A 19,734-nucleotide genomic window follows, 5' to 3' on the forward strand; every position below is an offset into this window, starting at 1 on the left:
TATACATTCAATGAATCTCGTAATTTATATATGTATGTGTGAGTATGTGTATGTATGTATGTGATGGTATGTATTTATGTATGTATGCGCGTGTGTATGTGTGATTGTATGAGATTGTATGTGTGTATGTATGTGTGCGTAAGTATGCATCTGGGCGTATGGCTATGTGTGTTTGTGTGTGTGTGTGTATCGTAATGAGTGTGTAAATTCAGACAGAGGATTTGAACGCAGACAGCAAACCCGTAAAAAAACGACGATCATCTTCATCACCATCATCATCTTCATCACCATCATCATCTTCATCACCATCATCATCTTCACCACCATCATCATCTTCACCACCATCATCCTCTTCATCAACATCTTCATCACCATCATCATCTTCATCACCATCATTATCTTCATCACCATCATCATCTTCACCACTATCATCCTCTTGATCAACATCTTCATCACCATCATCATCTTCATCACCATCATCATCACCATCATCATCTTCATTACCATCTTCATCACCAACATCATCTTCATCAACATCATCATCTTCATCACCATCTTCATCACCATCATCATCTTCATCACAAAATCAGATAAACAGTTTCAGACTCTCTCTTTCCGTCTCATCATTCTTTAATTTGCTCCTTTTTCCACATACCTTGGAAGGGACGCAGCACTCTTCGACGATGACGCTGACGGCAACAGGAGCCAGCGGCTGCTCTGGTGGGATGACGTAGACCAGGTCCTCCATCACCAACATCCAACTCGTCTCGTTGTCCGCGAACTGTTGGATCAGCTGCAAGGAATTCGGCGTCGTGTGGCTGGACAGGGGCAACAAAATGAACGATTTGAAATGAAACATTATCTACACGCACGTACACACATACAAATACACACACATAAGCATATATACACACATACTCACACACAAATACACACACATAGCATAAACACACACTCATACACACACAGACACACACGTACACACATACATACCTACAAATAAACCACACACACATAAGCATATTTACACACATACTCACACACAAATGCACACACACATCGTCATCGCTCACTTCTCAAGCTGGGTTTTCATGACATCAAGAACTTGGAGGATGAGGTCCCTAAGTAGAGTCGGGTTTGACTGCATGCACTTCCTATCGGTTGAATCTCTGTTGACTGTCAAATAAAAATCTTCGTATTTTGTTTTTCTGTCGTTGGCGGTCGCTTTTGTCGCCGCCACTGCTGCTGCTATTGTTGTCACTTCATTGTTGTTGTTGATACTGGAGTTACTCGTTGTCGAGTGTTTACGCCGTCGTCGCCGTCGAGAACATTTTGTCGTTCTACTATCGCCATTTTCGCATACACAGCAAAGATGGGAGCCCATGATGACGACGACGATGATGGTGAAATGTAGATAGTGATGATGATTAAAAGATGGCAAGTTGTCAATGGCAGAGAGAGAGAGATAGAGACAGGAAGGAGAGAGAGAGGGAGGGAGGGAGAAAGAGAGTGATGGAAGATGATGGTGATGATATGGTATAGATAGATTATATAGTGATGGTGTGAGAAATGCAAGTGTTGATAATGGTAACAAATAAGAGAATGATGCTTGTGTTTAAATAGCTAAACAATTGTTGATTGAGTATCAGTATTATCAACTAATTAATTTATTACCATAAATATAATAGCTATAATATAATTATTAATATTATTCTTAATATTATTTTATATTATTATTATTAATTATCCATATTAAGTATTGATTGATGTAGAAGTTGATGTTGTTATCACATTTGTCATTAATGTTATCATAACAAGTTGTTGTTGCTTCTTAGCCACTAACTTCTAATTACAGAGCATCATTATTATTATCATTATTAGTTATAATATAATTATCTTATTATTAATATTTTTACATACTATTATTGCTTTATTAATACTAAACATTATTGTTGCATTTTAAAATAATATTATCTATTCTTTGAACAAACTGCATTTAATTATGTGACATACGTAGAAATGATTATCATCACTCCAACCAATTACAAATTAATTAATCATTAATTAGATTTGTAACAAGTTGAAAATTAACTTCCTATTGAATAAGACTTGTTTAATAAGATAAGCTAATCCAATGTAATTAGATTAATGTAATTAATTGAATGATGTAATAAATGGAAAAATTAATTATTAATCTTAACTTAACTTAATTAATCTTAATGTAATTGTAAAAATGTTTGATTTTTAAAAACAAGCTAATCTTAGTAATAGTGGCTAGTTAGTACTATTGATTGACTACTACTTAGCAATCATGATTCAGTTATTTTTCACTAATTTAAAAATTAAAGTTGGTCTTTTTCTTTTCTATTGTTATTTTATAATTTAAAAATGAATGAAAATTAATTAATACTAATTTCAATTTAACAACTCAACAATTTTTTATATTTAATGTATTGTATTTTTAATTAGTAAAGTTTAATAACAAATATATATATAAATAAAATAATTAATTGTTAATTAATTTAAAAATAAAAAAAATAAAAAAGTGTTTGATATAAAAATAAATTAAAGAAACTACTAAAATAAAACGAATAAAATAAAACAAAATAACTAACACCAACAAAAACAGCACTACAAATATAAAAATTTAATTACACGGAATCCCCCGTCATTGATTAAATTACTAATTATTAATTAAAAACTTTAATTTGGAAATCACATACAAACACATTAGATACTTGTTTGTTGTTTAAACATACAATGAAACTTTAATGTGGAAATCCATTGCTGATTTTATTTTTTTGTTAGTTCTTTGTTTTTTTTATAAGATTCTTTATCATTTGTTTGTTAATTTATTGATTCTTTAAACTTTTTATTATTTTCTATTGATATTTTTTATTAACTTTTTTTATAGATTTGACTTTTATTAAGAACAGTCAGAAACAAATTTATTTATTACATAAATATCTCGTAAACATCTTCACTGCAAGCTTAACTATCAACTATAATTATTTATAGTTTTGGTTTAGCGTACATTACATCAAATATACTTATAAATATACAGCAGTTTATGCTTCGTTGTAAAACTTGATCATAAACAGTCATCCGTTCCCCTTTCATACCAACTGCAAATGACCACTTTTTAACCACATTATTTCCATACTAATTACTGTCATTAGCACCGCTGTCGCTACCACTTTTACTACTAGTCTTGTTGCCTCAACTGCTGTTGAATTGAAACGCAAGCTATACATCTACTCTATGATAGCTCCTACCCCAACTGTTGATGCAGTTGTGCTACTGCTGCAACAACAACAACTACAAAAAACTTTTATTTCACTATTACCACAGTTGTCATTGTCAGGTAAACTTACTATTCTTTAATCTCATTTTTTTCAAATAAAATTTATAAAGTAAAATATATAAAATAATTTCCAAAATACCGTGAGTAAAAAAAACCAAGCACCGTTCAGTGATATCATTCCGCATGTTGTAACGGGCGTCGGTCAGCTGTGGAACACATGAACATGATTTGGTTGATAGCATGTAGTTGATGCCTAGCAGCTTGTGGTCGCTGCTGCTGATGTTGTTGTAGTTGGTGGTGGTAGCGGCAATCTAAAATGTGGTTGTTGCAAAACATAAAATGTTGTTGCTGTTGTTACAAAAATTACACTTTGTTGGCAACAAATAATAAATGTCACTTTTTGTTGCTACTCTGTTCTGTTACTGATTTTATTTGCGAAGTAATTTTTATAATTTGTGTAATTTTTTGATTATATTTAATTGAATATTTAATTTATACATATTTTGGATTTCAATTTTCCAAATTGAAATTTAATTTATTCAAATTTTGGATTTCAATTTTTTCTAACTCTATTTAATGTTGTCAATTAAAAACAGTGAAATTAAAAATTTTATAGATAAATAACGAGTAATTATTTACTTGGCATATCGTGACGCAGTGTACCGCCGAAACTGTAGTTTTCTGGTTAGCAACGAGAATGTAACTGTAAGCTCTCTCAAACATCATTCCAGTGTTTATAGTTCCGTGTGCAACGGCATGGATGAACATGCATGGAAGTAAGATTATCCCAAAACGTCGCAAAGTTTTTTGGTCAATTTCCATAGCTTTTGCTTGTTATTCAATCAATGACAAAAATATGCGTGGACCACTTTCACAAATTTCATTCCCCTCACTTTTCAATCCAATACACGTGCATGCTTTGTAAACTTTTATATCAATTTACTATCTCATTTAAAATACACAATGATATCCTTCTCTCTAGTGACAATAATAATCCTACTCTTCTTCTTGCTCTTGACTTTTCCTCGGCTTTTGATACTGTTGACAATACTATTCTCTTGAGACTGCTGCATCATTCTTTTAATATTACTGATTCTTGTCTATCTTGGTTTTCTTCTTATCTCTGTAATCATTTTTCTTCTGTTGTTCTCAATAATTCTACTTCTAACTCCTCTACTCTTACTTTCAGGGTTCTATCCTTGGCCCTCTTCTATTTATACTCTATATTTCTGAACTACCTCGTATTATTAATAACTTTTCTTTCTCTAGTCAACTATATGCTGATGATTCTTACATTTATACTTCTTTTCCTCCATCTAATCCCAATAGTGTTCTTCATAATTTATCTCTATGTCTTTCTTCAATTATTGCTTGGTGTGACTCTATGTGTCTTAAACTTAATCCTTCTAAGTTTGAATTAATTTGTTTTAATAAATCTAAACACTCTATTAATATTCCTCCTATTATCTTACCTGATTCTAAAACTCTTGATGTCTCTCATGAGTTTCGTAGTCTAGGTTTTATCTTTGATTCTACTATGTCTCTCTCTTCTCAGATTAATAGTGTTGCTAGAAGCTCTTACTTTCATCTACGTAGAATAAAAAAACTTTTGCCTTTTCTTGATGATCCTACTCTTCTCCTTCTTGTTACTTCGTTAGTCTTATCTAGGATTGATTATTGTAACTCGCTCTACTATGGTCTTCCTGATTCTATACTCTATCCTTTAAGTAAAGCTTTTAACTCTGCTGCTCGTCTAGTTGCTCGTGCCCCTTTCTTTTCTCATATATCTCCATATCTTGTTCTCTTGCACTGGCTACCTATAAAATATAGAATAATTTTTAAAATTTGCACGTTCATGTATAAGTCTCAATCTAAATTATTTCCTAAGTACTTATCAGATATATTAATTGAACCTAAACGCCCCGGTTTACGATCGTCTTCTTCTTCTCGCTTTTTCTTAACTCGTGTTAAACACTCTTTTGCCAAATCTGCTTTTGTTTTTTCTGGTCCTTTTCTATGGAACTCTCTACCTACTTCTCTGACTACTTCTCCATCGCTTGCGAAGTTCAGAGCGGATGTCAAGACCCATCTGTTTTCAAAATTCATTGAGGAGCGCTGTTGAACATCGCGGAAATCGCGCTTTATAAGCTAATTGATTGATTGAAAATGTAAAAACATTCAGAATACATCTGAAAATGCCTTAAAATATGTCTTCGATAGAATATCGATTCCATTAAACATGCATGTCGATTCGAAACAAAGCTTGACTTCGTGTATAATGCTGATAAAAATGTCTTAATAATTTGTCGTAAACAATTGAAACAGAACAATCAGTCAGCAATTTTAGCAAAATAAATCATTCAGTGGCGAATATAAGGGGACCGGGGGCTTACAAATTACAATGACGATGCTTAATAGAAAGCGGTAAAACTTACGCTGCCTTACACTGTTTTAAGCAGTTCGACCATTGACTCGTTGTGAGTGAGCAGTTTTGTTATTTTAAGTCAGTAAAACTCAGTTTCGAGACAGGAATATTTGTCATTTTTAGACACGAATAGTTATCGTTATGGCCTACGCTCTATAATCCGACAACAAAAACATCATTAAAAGCGAGATGCGAATGACAAGTAATTTCAGTGACGGAATGGTAGCCGATAAAAGTGTTGAAACGAGGTTTAACGATCAATCAACCAACTCATAAAACTAAGCTTCACTAAATGATGTCCTGTCCATTTACTTTTTGGTCGAGCCTTGCAATTACTGATTTTGACGGCCATTCATCGATGACATTGGCATTAAAACTCAACCGGCGCAAAAATGCTTAACAGAAAACGGTAAAACTAACGCTGCCTCAGACTGTTTTAACCAGTCCGACCATTGAAACAATTCACGCATCTGCAACGAGGTAACGTCATCATTGTAGGCCCGATCTTTCATCATTCAACATTGTTTGGAAATATCTTTTGAAAAAAAAACACAGCCGAAACAAACGAATAATGATAAAATTAATAAAATTAAGAAGATTATTCCTTCCTAATAAAAACCCAGGAAAAAATGCGGATGTGGGAACGACTGAAAATGATAGGATGTTGATGAGAATATATCTAGTTGGGAGTAGTGATCAGTACAACTGCACACGCGGGAAAATGATCTTATTCAAGCTTTGCCTGATGTCGTCGAAACTTTGAATCTTCAAAAATGAAAATAAAATTTGCATTTTAGGATATAATTAAAATTTATATTTAAATAAAAAAAAATAATATAAAACCAAATCGTTATTGAGAAAAACATGCATAGGTAAACATCAAAATTGAAAAACCTGAATAAAAACGTTTAGAAATCTATTCTTGTTACATCAGTTTTGATAATAATTCGAGTAAAATAAACAGCAAAAGACCGACAAATTGACTAAACTTTGAAAAAAAATAGAGCGAGAGTAGCACAAATTAATCGGAAAAACTTGGTAGAAACATCCAAGAAATTAATGGTAATTAGGTCGAAAGAGAACGAACGTGTTTGAACCATCTGGACAAGTTTGTATGCAACTCTTTATCCTGGACTGTCAGATCCCTCTGTCCAATTAAAAATATTTAACTCACGAATCACAACCAATCAACCACAATCAATCAATCACAACCACAATCAACCTTAATCAACCAATCACAACCAATCATCCACAATCAACCAATCACTACCAATCAACCTTAATCAACCAATCAACTACAATCACAACCAATCACAACTAGCACGAAAGTTACAAATAATTAACATTAAAAAACTAATCTATCTTGATAAATCTATATCAACCAATTAGCCCTTCAATCATAACCAACTAATCACCCAGCCTGAAAAAAATAGCCAACCAATCAACTAATTAATCAAAAAATAGCCAACCAATCAACTAATTAATCAAAAAATCAATCGTCCAATCACAGACCATAAATGGATATAATCCATAATACATGACCACATCAGCCAATGAGAGCTTGTGCCCTATGAAGAAGACCTTGTCTATTAGCCAATCATTCAAGTCCTTTATAATCAAAATATTTTTAAATCACTCATTTAATTAAAATTTAAATTTTTGCATTCAGTTAAATTAATTTAACTTAATTTACATTATAGATAAATATGTGTTAATTTAATAACATTTATTCATTTAATAAGGTAATAATCAAATTGCCATCACAAACACTAAGAGTGATATCAACCTAAGATAATTTTTTAATTATCCAAAAAAACCAATTATATAAAATGAATGCAATCACACACAAAGACACACACGCACGCGAAAACAAACACCACACACACACACACACATACACAACACACACACACACTCACACACACACATTAAAAATAAATGGTATTTCTTTATCGTTGTATGTATATATGTTAAGTTTGGTCAGTCTATACTCAAGCCATTGGTTGACAAGTGTTTGTTCCGTCACATCATCACCTTAAAATTATAATAATTTTACATTTTAATAAATATAATTACCAAGAATAAATATGAATTAATAAATAATAAAATGCTGTCCTCATAAAAAGTTTAATAAAAGTGTCCAGAATAAATTTTAAAATATTGAAAAAAATCTTCCAAATAGTGTACAGTTTAATAAAAAAATCAAACTGAATTAACTTGAATTAAAAATAAATTAGTAAAATTAAATTAAAAGACCAACCTAACAAATAATTAGTTTCCATATGCTGTCTTGTTAAATATTTAATTGAAGACATAAGACCATATATGGAATCGCCATTCTTTGTCTTTAGGCCTGGGTACTGAATTACAATGCAATCATTACAATCTAATCATTACAATCTAATTACTACATTACATTATATTATAATATATTACAAATACAATAAATTATAAAATCATTACCTGCTCTGGACCTGTGATGGATAGTTGCTTAGGATCAAATGCACATTTTCTAACTGAAGACAGAAATGATGCAACAGAGGCCAGCTCCTTCTTTGAATCCATGTGTTAAATCTTAAATAAATTAAAAAAATTAATCCACATCTTAATAAATAAATGAATTATAACATAGATAGATAGATTATGATTATAGTATTATTAAAACTCACTAAATTAATTTAATCAATAATTGAATAATGGTATTATTTTTAAATTATAACAAATTCATATTGATATGGTTTGATTTAAGTTTTGTATAAATAATAATTTATATAAATAAATATTATAAATGTAATTATATAAAAATAAAATATAAATGATAAATTTGGTAAAACACCTAAAACTACAGAGCAGAATGAACAGGAGTGAACAGAAGTGAACAGGAGTGAAATGACCGACAGGCAGACGACGTCTTTTTTAACGGTTTTGCTCGTTATAATTTGAAAACTATTATTTTTTTAATTTATTATTATATTTAAAAATAAAATTAAACCACACGTGAAATAAGATCTTGCTTCGTGAACGTGATGAACGTCAGACGCACAAAACAGACGAAACTAACCCGGGCCTTTTAGCACTGTTTTTCACACAATTTGGTCATTTTGATTGATTTCCCGTCTTTAAAATTTAATTTTTAAATGCATTTTAAATATTTTTTAAATTAAATTATTAACAAACTGCTAATCTGTTGTGTTTTTTCATATATATCTATATAGAATGCTTCAAATTCTCTTCCTGTATGTATATGGTTCGCTATTGCGTAACGAAAGTGTCTTGGTAAATAGATCGTAATTTTATTTTCTTTGCTTGTTTACAAATTTTAATCTGAAACCATGCCGAGATCGAAAATAGGTTTTTTGTAATATTTTTCAATAATTTTCACATTTTCAAAATTTATTTCATTTATTTATGAATTTTTCTTCATGCAGGCAACAAAAAGAGCAAGCGTGTGGCTTGCGGCAAACGTTACAAAATAGAAAAAAAGGTAAAACGAGCGATATTATTTTGTGAAATTTTAATTTTTAACTAAAAACGTGCACGAATTATTTAAATTTTAAATAATTGTATATAATTTCAACTTGCTTGTTTTATTTTTTTTTTAAATAAGGTCAGGCAGCACAATAAAAAGTTGAAAAAACTGAAGGATGCCAAACTCAAAAAAGGACCAACAAGTTCAAGTATAAAAGTTTTCTTCTATTTAGTTTTTTCTTCACTTTTTCACAAATAAACTCTCTTTCTCTCTCTCTCTCTCTCTCTATATATATATATATATATATAATGATAATCAGTTTAATTTATTCATAAGTCACTCCAATTTTTTACATAGATAGTTTAATTTTTGTATTTTTCAGAAAAAAAGGATCCTGGAGTGCCCAACAGTTGTCCATTTAAGGAAGAAATTTTGAGGGAGGCGCAGAAAAGACGGGATTTGGTGGGTTGTGGTGATGGTGATAATGATCATTGTTATGATGATGATGATGACAGAGATGTTGATCATTGATTAAATTAACTCTTATTAAACATTTTCCTGACAGAAAGAAGAGGAACGATTGAAGAGGAAAGAGCAGAGAAAGAAGGAGAGAGAAAAGACGGTGATGAAACATAGGAACATTGAATCGCTGATCGGTGATGTTGAGAAAAAAACTGCCATCTATGAGAAGAAAGTATTAAAATTTTTTAATTCTTTTAAAATTTCAGTCAAATGTTTCATTACCAATCTATTTCTAATTATTTGTCATATTAAATTGTTTCATCTAACCGTTTATTTATTAAATATCCATTTATTTATGATTTTAATTATTTTATTTTATTTTAATGTAATTGTCTATAATAACTCATTCACCAATGTCAGGTACTACCAATAATTATTTAATTATAACTGCCAATAATTATTTAATTATAACTGCCAATAATTATTTAATTATAACTGCCAATAATTATTTAATTATAACTGCCAATAATTATTTAATTATAACTGCCAATAATTGTATTTATTGATATATTTTATATGATGCTAAAATTATCTGATTCATTTTTTTTCCAACTTTTAGAATGAATTCATGTCAGAAAATGCCTCCAAGATAAGTGGCAAGAATGTGGAGTCATCTTTGAAATCTTTCTACAAAGAAGTTAAATATGTAAGTAAGAGGAGGTTTTTAACTTTGGTGCAGTTGATGTTATGGGTACTGTTTATTGATGTTATAGTGGGTACTATTAACGTTACGGATACAACAACACTGTATGATGTCATGAATATGTATGAACAACAACACTATACAATATCATGAACATGTAAATATGTAAATGTGAAGGTGATTGACAGCAGTGACGTCGTTATAGAGGTGTTGGACAGTAGAGACCCGCTTGGAAGTAGGTGTCGCCAGTTGGAGGAGGCCGTCCTAGCCTGTGGCTCCAACAAACGATTGGTTCTCTTGCTTAATAAGATTGGTCAGTTGGTTGGCTGGTTGGTTGGTCAGTTGTTTGATTGGTTGGTTAGTCAGTTGGTTGGTTGGTTGGTTAGTCAGTTGGTTGGTTGGTTTGTTGACTGATCAACTGGTTGTTTGGTCTGGTTCATGCATATAAGATGATGACCACAACTTAGTTCATTCACTACAATAACAATGACATTATTAACAACACCAACAACAACAAAATGAGCAGACCTCGTGCCACAAGAAAATGTTGAAAAGTGGTTGAAGTACCTAAGGAATGAATTTCCAACTATTCCTTTCAAAGCATGTACACAGAACCAATCGCATAAACTGGTGTGTGTTTGTGTGTGTGTGTGTGTGTGTGTGGTTGTTTATTTATTCAGGTGTTAGTGTGTGTTTATACGTCCATTCTTTATGTATATATTTGCAGGGTTGTGTTTGTTTGAGTACATGTTTGTAAAATGTGTGTGTGTGTGTGTGTGTGTGTGTGTCTGTGTGTATACGTGTTTCTGTGTAACTGTCCATATTTCTATTTGTGTATGCGTATGTGAAGAGTTGTAGAAACGTACATAGGTATGTGTCTGAATGTTCTGATGTCATCGTTGCTACCTCTCACTATCATCATCATCATCTCTCATCATCATTATCATCACCATTGCAGGGTCGTATCCACACCCCAATTCAGTTGGTAAAGGATGACGTGCGAAGGTCATCGCAGTGCTTGGGCTCCGACCTTTTGATCGCCATGCTAAACACTTACTGCAGGAATAAGAATATTAAGACGTCGATCACAATTGGGATTGTCGGTCGGTTTGTCTGTGTGTGTGTGTGTGTGTGTCCATTTGTCCCTCTGTGTGTCTTTGTGTGTGTGTCTGTTGGTGTGTCTTTGCGTGTGTGTTAATGTTGAGGATATCCTTTAGATGATGATGATGTGATAGTGATAACTTGAAATATATGTGATGAAGTTATGCATGGTTTCAATGCTGACAATGATATGATAAGATGATGTCACACGTTACCAAGGTTTCCCAAACACCGGAAAGTCCTCCATCATCAACAGCCTCAAAAGGACCAAAGCCTGCAATGTGGGGTCAACTCCCGGGGTCACGAGGTCATTCATTTGCGATGGCATGGTGTGGTAATGCTGATGATGGTGGTGCTGATGCTGGTGATGATGATGATGATGATGAGTGCATGATCGTGGGGATGGTGATGAAGATGATGATGATGGCAGATTTGGTAACTGGATGTATTGCTTGGGTTTACGTTTACCACCATCTCACCTAGCCATACCACCACGACTGCTATCACCAGTTTCATCTCATCTCTTTCATTTTAGCTGTCATCATTATCTTAATCATCATCATCCCCCCTTCTTATCATCTTCATTTTAGAGGCCATCATCACTTCGTTATCATCATCTTCGCTATCATCATCTTCGCTATCATCATCTTCGTTATCATCATCTTCGCTATCATCACCTTCGCTATCATCATCTTCGCTATCATCATCTTCGCTATCATCATCTTCGCTATCATCATCTTCGCTATCATCATCTTCGTTATCATCATCTTCGCTATCATCACCTTCGCTATCATCATCTTCGCTATCATCATCTTCGCTATCATCATCTTCGCTATCATCATCTTCGCTATCATCATCTTCGCTATCATCATCTTCGCTATCATCATCTTCGCTATCATCATCTTCGCTATCATCATCTTCTCCGTCGCCAGATCGTCTCAGGCAGTGCAACTGGACAAGTACATAAAGTTACTGGACAGTCCTGGCGTCGTCATGGCAACCAATGCCAGCAGACCAGAGGACCTCGTTCTCAGAAACTGTGTCAAGGTAGGTCACGGGATATCGTCAGTTATGTAATTGGGTCACGGGGTCAGTCATGTAATTGGGTCATGAAGGGTTGCGTGGTTGGTTGAATAAATATTTGAATTACTTTGATTGATGGTATGAATGATAAATTGAATGAATGATTGATGGATAGATTAAATGAATGAATTAATGAATGATGGTGACAGTGCATGTCTAGATAGTCAACATTTTTCGCGTCATTGTTGACATAATTTCGGCTGATCAGAGTATAATTGATTGATTATAGTTGATTTAAAATTAAAATTGATCTTGACACAGTTAGAGTCTTTGGCCGATCCCATCCCGACCGTGTCTGCAATCCTAAACAGATGCAACAAGCAGCAGCTGATGTTGCTCTACACACTCCCTGACTTCAAAGACATCAATGAGTTTCTTCAGCTTGTCGCCAAACGATATGGACTGCTTAAGAAAGGAGGTTAGCTGATTGATTGGTTGGCTGATGCATTGATTTGTTGGTTGGTTGATTGATTAGTTGATTGATTGGTTGATTAGTTGGCTTGTCGATTGGTTGATGGATTGATTTGTTGATTGGTTAGTCAGTTGATTGAGCGGTTAATTGATTAATAAACTGTATTAACAGGCTTGCTAGATACTACAAAAGCTGCCAAGATTATCATTAAAGATTGGAATGGGTATGCTATTCAATTAGTTGATTGATTTTGACTGATTGATTGACTAATAAATGGATTTTCCTGATTGATTGATTGGTTGATTGATTGATTGATTGATTGATTGATTGATTGATTGATTGATTGGTTGACTGACTGACTGCCCACCCACCATCCAACCAATCAGAGGCAAGATACGTTACTACACTGAGCCACCAGAGCAGTACAATCCATCCAATCACATAAGTCTGGAGATAGTTTCTGAGATGAGTAGGGAATTTAACATTGATGATTTACTGAAGAGCCATGAAGATAGCATTATGCAAGGTCAGTTTCCTTCTTCTTGTTATTGGGTTTGTTATTATTATTATTATTATTATTGCAATAGTTATTATCTCTATTAATTGTGGTGTTAATTCTTTCTTCTGTTAGCATAATTTTTCATTCATTTATTGTCTCAATCTTTCACTCGTCTAACCATTCATTCAATAATAAATTCATTCTTACAATCACTGCATTCATTCACTCATCCATCCAAGCATGTACGGTCTCCAATTCATTCATTCATTCATTCATTCATTCATTCATTCATTCATTCATTCACCCATGCACATTCTCTCAATCATTCACTCATTTATTCAACCAAACAACCAACCGACCAATTAGATCTTCAGAATCCAGCAGACGAGTTCGACACCGTCCTACCCACAACATCCCAACTCAGTGATGGCGACATTTTGTCGTCTGCTGCTGCTACTGCTGCTGCTTCAGCTGCTTCAAATAAAAATAATAACGACGATGACGATGATAGCGGTGCTGATGATATGGGAGATGGTGAGGTGGATGTGGATGAGGAAATGGAAGATGATGAGGAAGAGGAAGAGATTGAAAAGGAGAGTCGACAAAAAGTTCGTATTTTTTTTGTTTTTTTCAGGTTTGATTTATGTTTCTTTTGTTGTACATAATGAATGCTTAATTTCTTTTTTCTAATTTTTTTATGGGTTATAATAATTTATATGATTTCTTTGATTTTTAAATTCGCTAATTCATTTATTCATTCATTAATTCATCCTTTCTGATTTATTATTTTTTATTCATTCATTTTTCTTCCAACCATTCACTTATCAACCATTCATTCATTATATTTCATTCGTCTATTGATCCCCATTCAATCATTCGTTATTTCGATCAATCAGCTAATTATTCAATATTTCATTCATTCCATCATTAATTCATCAATTCATCCTTCCTATAGAAAACAAGAGGCAAGAGCAAAGTTAGGAGGGATGATGTCACGGGTCTGTCGAAACTGGAGGTGCAACTGCATGGCAATCGCAACTTCAACAAAGAGAAGAAGAAGGCCTTCAAAAGTGCCAGGAAGCTTAAAAAGAAAACCGGTCAGTGTTTGTTGGTTGGTTTGTTGGCTGGTTGGTTGGTTGGTTGGTTGGTTGGTTAGTTGGCTAATTGATTGGTTGGTTAGTTGGTTGGTTAGTTGGTTGGTTTGTTGGCTGGTTGGTTGGTTAGTTGGCTGGTTGGTTGGTTGGTTGGTTGGTTAGTTGGCTGATTGATTGGTTGGTTGATTGGTTTGTTAGTTGGTTGACTGACTGGTTAATTGTTTTGTTGACTGGTTGGTTGGTTTGTTTATTGGTTTGTTGACTGTTTGGTCAAGGTACTAATAATGTTGAAAATGTACTTGTACATTTCTTTGTGATGTTATGATTGTAGTTTTCTACCTATCTTTTTGAATTAGTTATTCATTCATTCATTCATTCATTCATTCATTCATTTATTTATTTAATCACCAACTCGATCATTCATTTATTTACTAACTAACTTTCTCACTCATGCATTCCTTCAGACAAACTGGCCGATTCATTGGTGAGCAAATTAACAACATCAGAAGATTATGACTTCAACGAACATTTTTAAATTTTCTCGATACAATAATCATTTCAACGTTGTTTCACTCTGTGATTGTCATTTTAAATTATTTTACGGTTTTCTCAATTTAAAAAAAAAAATGTTTAAAAAACAAATTTTCATCCTATGAACTAATACTAAATAAATTAAATTAAAATTCCCCGATATGATGAATGAGAAAATTTGCGTGTCGTGTCTTTCTTAAGAGAGTGTAGTGAGTCTTTTGAAGTTTAAATCAGTAATATTTATCATGTTTAGGAGAGCGTTTGTCAATTATATGACGTCGAAACGAGTTGAGTGTCTGGGTGGTAGTTTGTTTGTATTTTACAGCAATTAGGGAGTAGGTTCTTGAAAAGTTAAAACCTCCCATCTTGTACAGCTTTGTCTCAGTAGTTGTATCCGAAAGCTTTGAAGAGGAACCAGGTTCGAAAACAAACGTCTCCACAAACTTATCGATTTTGGCGGTCCGCGCGGAAACAAGCTGAGGCAGTGCTTATGATTGAAAAGTGATTATGTACGAATTGAAAGTGCGTGCGTGTGTGTGTGTAATTAAAATTAACTATAAATAACTCTGCCTTCTACTTGTCCGGTTCCATTCATAAATTTTTCAGCGAGAGACAGACAGACATTAATCTGAGGGTGCTTAAGTTTTTGAAGAAGAGTAACTTATACATTCACCCTTTGTTGGTGGATGATTGGTTGGAGAGGTGTCACGTGCTAACAAGTTTACTCCAAACTAATGGATGGCTTTTTAATAGCGATGTTTACCTTATGATTTAATTTACGGGTTAAAAATTTAACGCCAGACAGCAGCGAAACTGAACACGCACGCACGCACACACATACATACACACACATGCACACACACACACACACATATATATATATATACATAAATATTTATATATATATACATACATAATATATTTGTGAATCTTCATTAACGAATATGCTCATGAATATTAAAATTATATATTTATTTTATTTGTATGAATTTACATTCATGTATGAATGTACGTGTGTGCGTGTGTATATGCGTGCGTGTTAACAAATACACAAGCATATGCGCATCGGGCTTGATCTTGGGGATTTAAAACGTGTTCAAATCAATCAAACTTTGACGATTGATCTACGATTAGGTTTGTGTTTAAATGCGTTTGTATGTTTATGTATCTGTGTGTGAATGTGTCTGCTTGTGCGCGCGCGCGCGTGTGTGTGCGAGTATAAATTTTTGTGCTTTTGCATTTGTGTGTGTGGATGTACGTGTGTATGTTTTAATTGGATTACGAATATCGTATCGTATCTGGACGTATAACATGAGGCCCGGCAAAAACAAGCTACTCTTGTTCAAATGTGGCCCTCTGAAGAAAACATTTTCCCATCTTTGGCTTAAAATCAAAAAGTTTTTGAGATAAAACTTTCTAGGTGATGGTTTCAGGATGGATGATGGTGGTTTAAATTGAGATGTGGCTGTATATGATGATCGAAAAAGTTATAATGATGATTAAAATATAGATAATGATGATTGAAATTGTAATAATGATGATTGAAACGGTGATAATGATGATTGAAACTATGATGATTAGATTTAGGATAATGTGAATTGGTTAGGCGAGCATACAAAAATGTTGGTAACAGTTGGAGTTATGAAAATTTTTGTAAAGATGGATGGATGTACGGTGGAATTTATTGGGCAAGATGAAATTATCAAATTATAAATAACTAATAGAAATAATATCTTACAAAATTTTGCTTAGTCAACAAACTTGCAAACATCAATTAAGCCTTTTGGAAAATTGTCTTCTGTTAATATATAAAATAAAATACATTCATATTAAGTTTAACTTCAGCATTTGGTAAAGTTATGAATTGGCTTTTTTTTAAGTCAAGTTTAAATTAAAATTTTAAATTAATTTTATTCTTCAAATATCTAAAATACTATTTATTTTATTAATATTTTTCTTTATCTAATTTTATAGCCCGCGGCTGTTGGCATCTAAATGTTGCTGAACCTGAGCAAACACGTGTGTTGTGTGTGTGTGAGTGTGTGTCTGTGATATGTGTGTTGGTCGTGTTTTACGTGTTTTCTATGGGTGTCTGTATGTATGAGTGTGGTGTCATGGTGAACATATGTTCAATGAAGTATGTGTTTTTGTAAGTTTAAATCAGAACGTGTGTGTGTGTGTTTGTTTGTGTGTTTGTTTGTTTGTAGACTTGATGATAACTCTTAAAAAAATAAAAATACGAGATAAATACTCATACATACTCACATGGTTCGACTTAGTGGCAACTGTTTGGAAACTTATTTTTCAGGCCAAATTAGTGCAAAAATGGCAGAAGTGCAACTTGTGGAACAGATGGAAAGTTCTGCATATAACAAAAGATTTTTAGTTTACTGATTACGTTCAATGCTTGCTTCTGTACGGGTCACTTAAACATACAAATACAAACATAAATGGAAACACATACAAACACATACAAAATTCGTACATACAAAATACCCAAATAAAACTTTATACCATAATACCATAGAAAACAAAGAAGACGCGTGTCAACAGTATAGATGCACTTGAAAATGGCACGATGTTACACGTATCTGTGTTTGTATGCATGCATCTATGTACGTTCGTATGAATGTTTATGTATATATGTTTGTATGTATGAATGTTTTTATGTATGTTTGTATAAATGCATATATGGTATTGCGGTATGGTGTACTGTACTGTCTGTCGTTTCAATTTTTGTATAAGTTATGTATGTTTGAGTTTGCATACAAAGATTTGTTTTTAGAATTTTTTTGAACAATTGCATTTTTATGTCAATTTTGTCAATATATATTACATTTTTGTTTGTGACTGAACAATATGAACGGACAGACAGACAGAGAGACAGACAGACAGACAGACAGACAGACAGACAGACAGACAGACAGACAGACAGACAGACAGACATACGAATACATACAAGCACGAACATACAAACAAACAAACAACTGTACGTATTATACACGTACGAACGAACATACATGCATGCAAACAAAATATGATACAAACAACGACTATAAACATACAAAAACACAGACACCCTGACGCCCCTTAAACAAGGGTATTGTTTATTCAGAACACTTTCCGATCAATCGTTCACTAATACATCTTCATGCAAAAACATTTTGCTTGATACATTGGTTCAACATTTTTTTATCTGTTGTTTTTTTTCCGTGCGACTTCTTGTTGCTATGTATGTCTCATAGTATCTCTTGCACGTTGTACGTTTCGTCTGTATGTGTCTGTGTGTCTAGGTCTGTGTGTCTGTTTTTATGTTTGTCTGCCAATGTGTATGTGTGTGTGTGTGTGTAAACGTGTGTACGTGTGCATGTGTTTAATTGAAAGTGTGTGTGTGTGTGTGTCAGATAGTGTATGTTTAATTTCTTATTGAAGTAATAGCTGTATTTGTAATTGTATATAAATTATCAAAAGTAGTAGTAATAGTAAAATTCTTCGAATTATTATTAGTAGTAATAATAGCTAAATTAGTAGTGAAGAAGCAATAGTATTAAATTAGTGGGGAGTACTACAAAGCTAGTATCAAGAGCTTTCAAATAGACATGCATCATCATATGCTGGAGTGTTTCGCCATACTACATCGTTGCAGGTTTGGCTGGCTGAAAAGTTTGGGTGCAGAGAGAGAGAGAGAGAGAAAGAGAGAGAGAGAGAGAGAGAGGAGAGAAAGAGAGAGAGAGATAGAGAGAAAAAAGCATAAGAGTGATCAATTTAGAAAGAAAACCGTCATAATGTTTTTATATTTGTCATCACCACCACACCACACCACAGACACAGCCACAGCCACAACCACAGCCACAGCCACAACCACAGCCACAGCCACAACCACAGCCACAGCCACAACTACAATCACAACAACCAGCACAGCTACGACTACAATTACAACCACCAACATAATTTATGACGTCATCTGCTTCCACACACGACTGCTACTGACGATGATGATGACGACGACGATGAGGATGATGGGGGTAACTTCGTTGTGGAGATGGGAACGCTCAATTGATCTACTTAATTGATTGCTAAACTCCATCGTCTTATCAATCCATTCATTCCCTATCTGTTATAATTATTGTCTCTCTCTCTCTCTCTTTCTCTTCTCTCTCTCTTTATCTCTCTCTATATATGTATATAGAATATATATGTATATATTTAAGTATGTTTGTTTATTTTGTGTGTGTGTGTTTCTATCCGTTAGTATTTGTAAATGTTCTACATTGAATAATCAATATCTCTCTGATGTTATATTAAGCATCGTTTATATAATAATAATATTAACAACAACAATAATAATAATAATAATCATCATCATCCCCATCGTCATCGTCATCAACATCACACACATTAAAACATTGATATATAATTTATATCACCCGATTATTTATACCCCTTACACTCTATCATCAACATAAGTGCAGAGGAAGTGGGCGTGGTCAAACTCTCGTTTGATTGGCAGGCAGATGCTGGACTCTGATTGGCTGAAAGTTTGGATCGAGAAGTGATCCCATTGGCTGTCGCAGTGCAAATAGGTGGAAGAAGTTTTTGAAGTTTTATTTATAAATAAATGGATATTTTCCAGAAATGTGTGTTTAGGAGT

General features: G+C 33.3%; 3 protein-coding genes across 3 annotated transcripts in view; 1 reads left to right on the forward strand and 2 right to left on the reverse strand.

Moving 5' to 3' along the window:
* HELRODRAFT_91560 (hypothetical protein) overlaps positions 1 to 859 on the reverse strand; it is a gene marked incomplete at both ends in the record, with an annotated part of 7,651 nt that extends 6,792 nt beyond the window's left edge. The window contains one exon of the mRNA XM_009012401.1: positions 656 to 859. Coding sequence (XP_009010649.1) covers positions 656 to 859 — 204 coding nt within the window. The remainder of the gene's footprint in view (positions 1 to 655) is intronic.
* A 5,566-nt stretch (positions 860 to 6,425) lies between these two features.
* Positions 6,426 to 8,092, reverse strand: HELRODRAFT_91562 (hypothetical protein; the record flags this gene model as incomplete). The annotated part of the gene is made up of 5 exons (XM_009012402.1): positions 6,426 to 6,494; positions 6,817 to 6,876; positions 7,242 to 7,337; positions 7,657 to 7,763; positions 7,990 to 8,092. Coding segments are annotated over 5 exons (435 nt in total), but the record flags the coding sequence as incomplete, so codon positions are not given.
* Positions 8,093 to 9,061: 969 nt separating this feature from the next.
* On the forward strand, positions 9,062 to 15,194 carry HELRODRAFT_194872 (hypothetical protein; the record flags this gene model as incomplete). Its single annotated transcript, XM_009012403.1, has 17 exons — positions 9,062 to 9,080; positions 9,158 to 9,213; positions 9,337 to 9,406; positions 9,581 to 9,660; positions 9,764 to 9,892; positions 10,280 to 10,366; positions 10,541 to 10,676; positions 10,890 to 10,993; positions 11,322 to 11,466; positions 11,684 to 11,771; positions 12,397 to 12,511; positions 12,809 to 12,965; positions 13,131 to 13,182; positions 13,346 to 13,485; positions 13,825 to 14,066; positions 14,414 to 14,555; positions 15,017 to 15,194. The coding sequence occupies 17 exons, from the start codon at positions 9,062 to 9,064 to the stop codon at positions 15,085 to 15,087; spliced, it is 1,833 nt and encodes a 610-aa protein (XP_009010651.1). The 3' UTR covers positions 15,088 to 15,194.
* Positions 15,195 to 19,734: the final 4,540 nt, after the last annotated feature.

The sequence above is a fragment of the Helobdella robusta genome (assembly GCF_000326865.2).
Source record: "Helobdella robusta unplaced genomic scaffold HELROscaffold_105, whole genome shotgun sequence".
NCBI classification, from domain to species: domain Eukaryota; kingdom Metazoa; phylum Annelida; class Clitellata; order Rhynchobdellida; family Glossiphoniidae; genus Helobdella; species Helobdella robusta.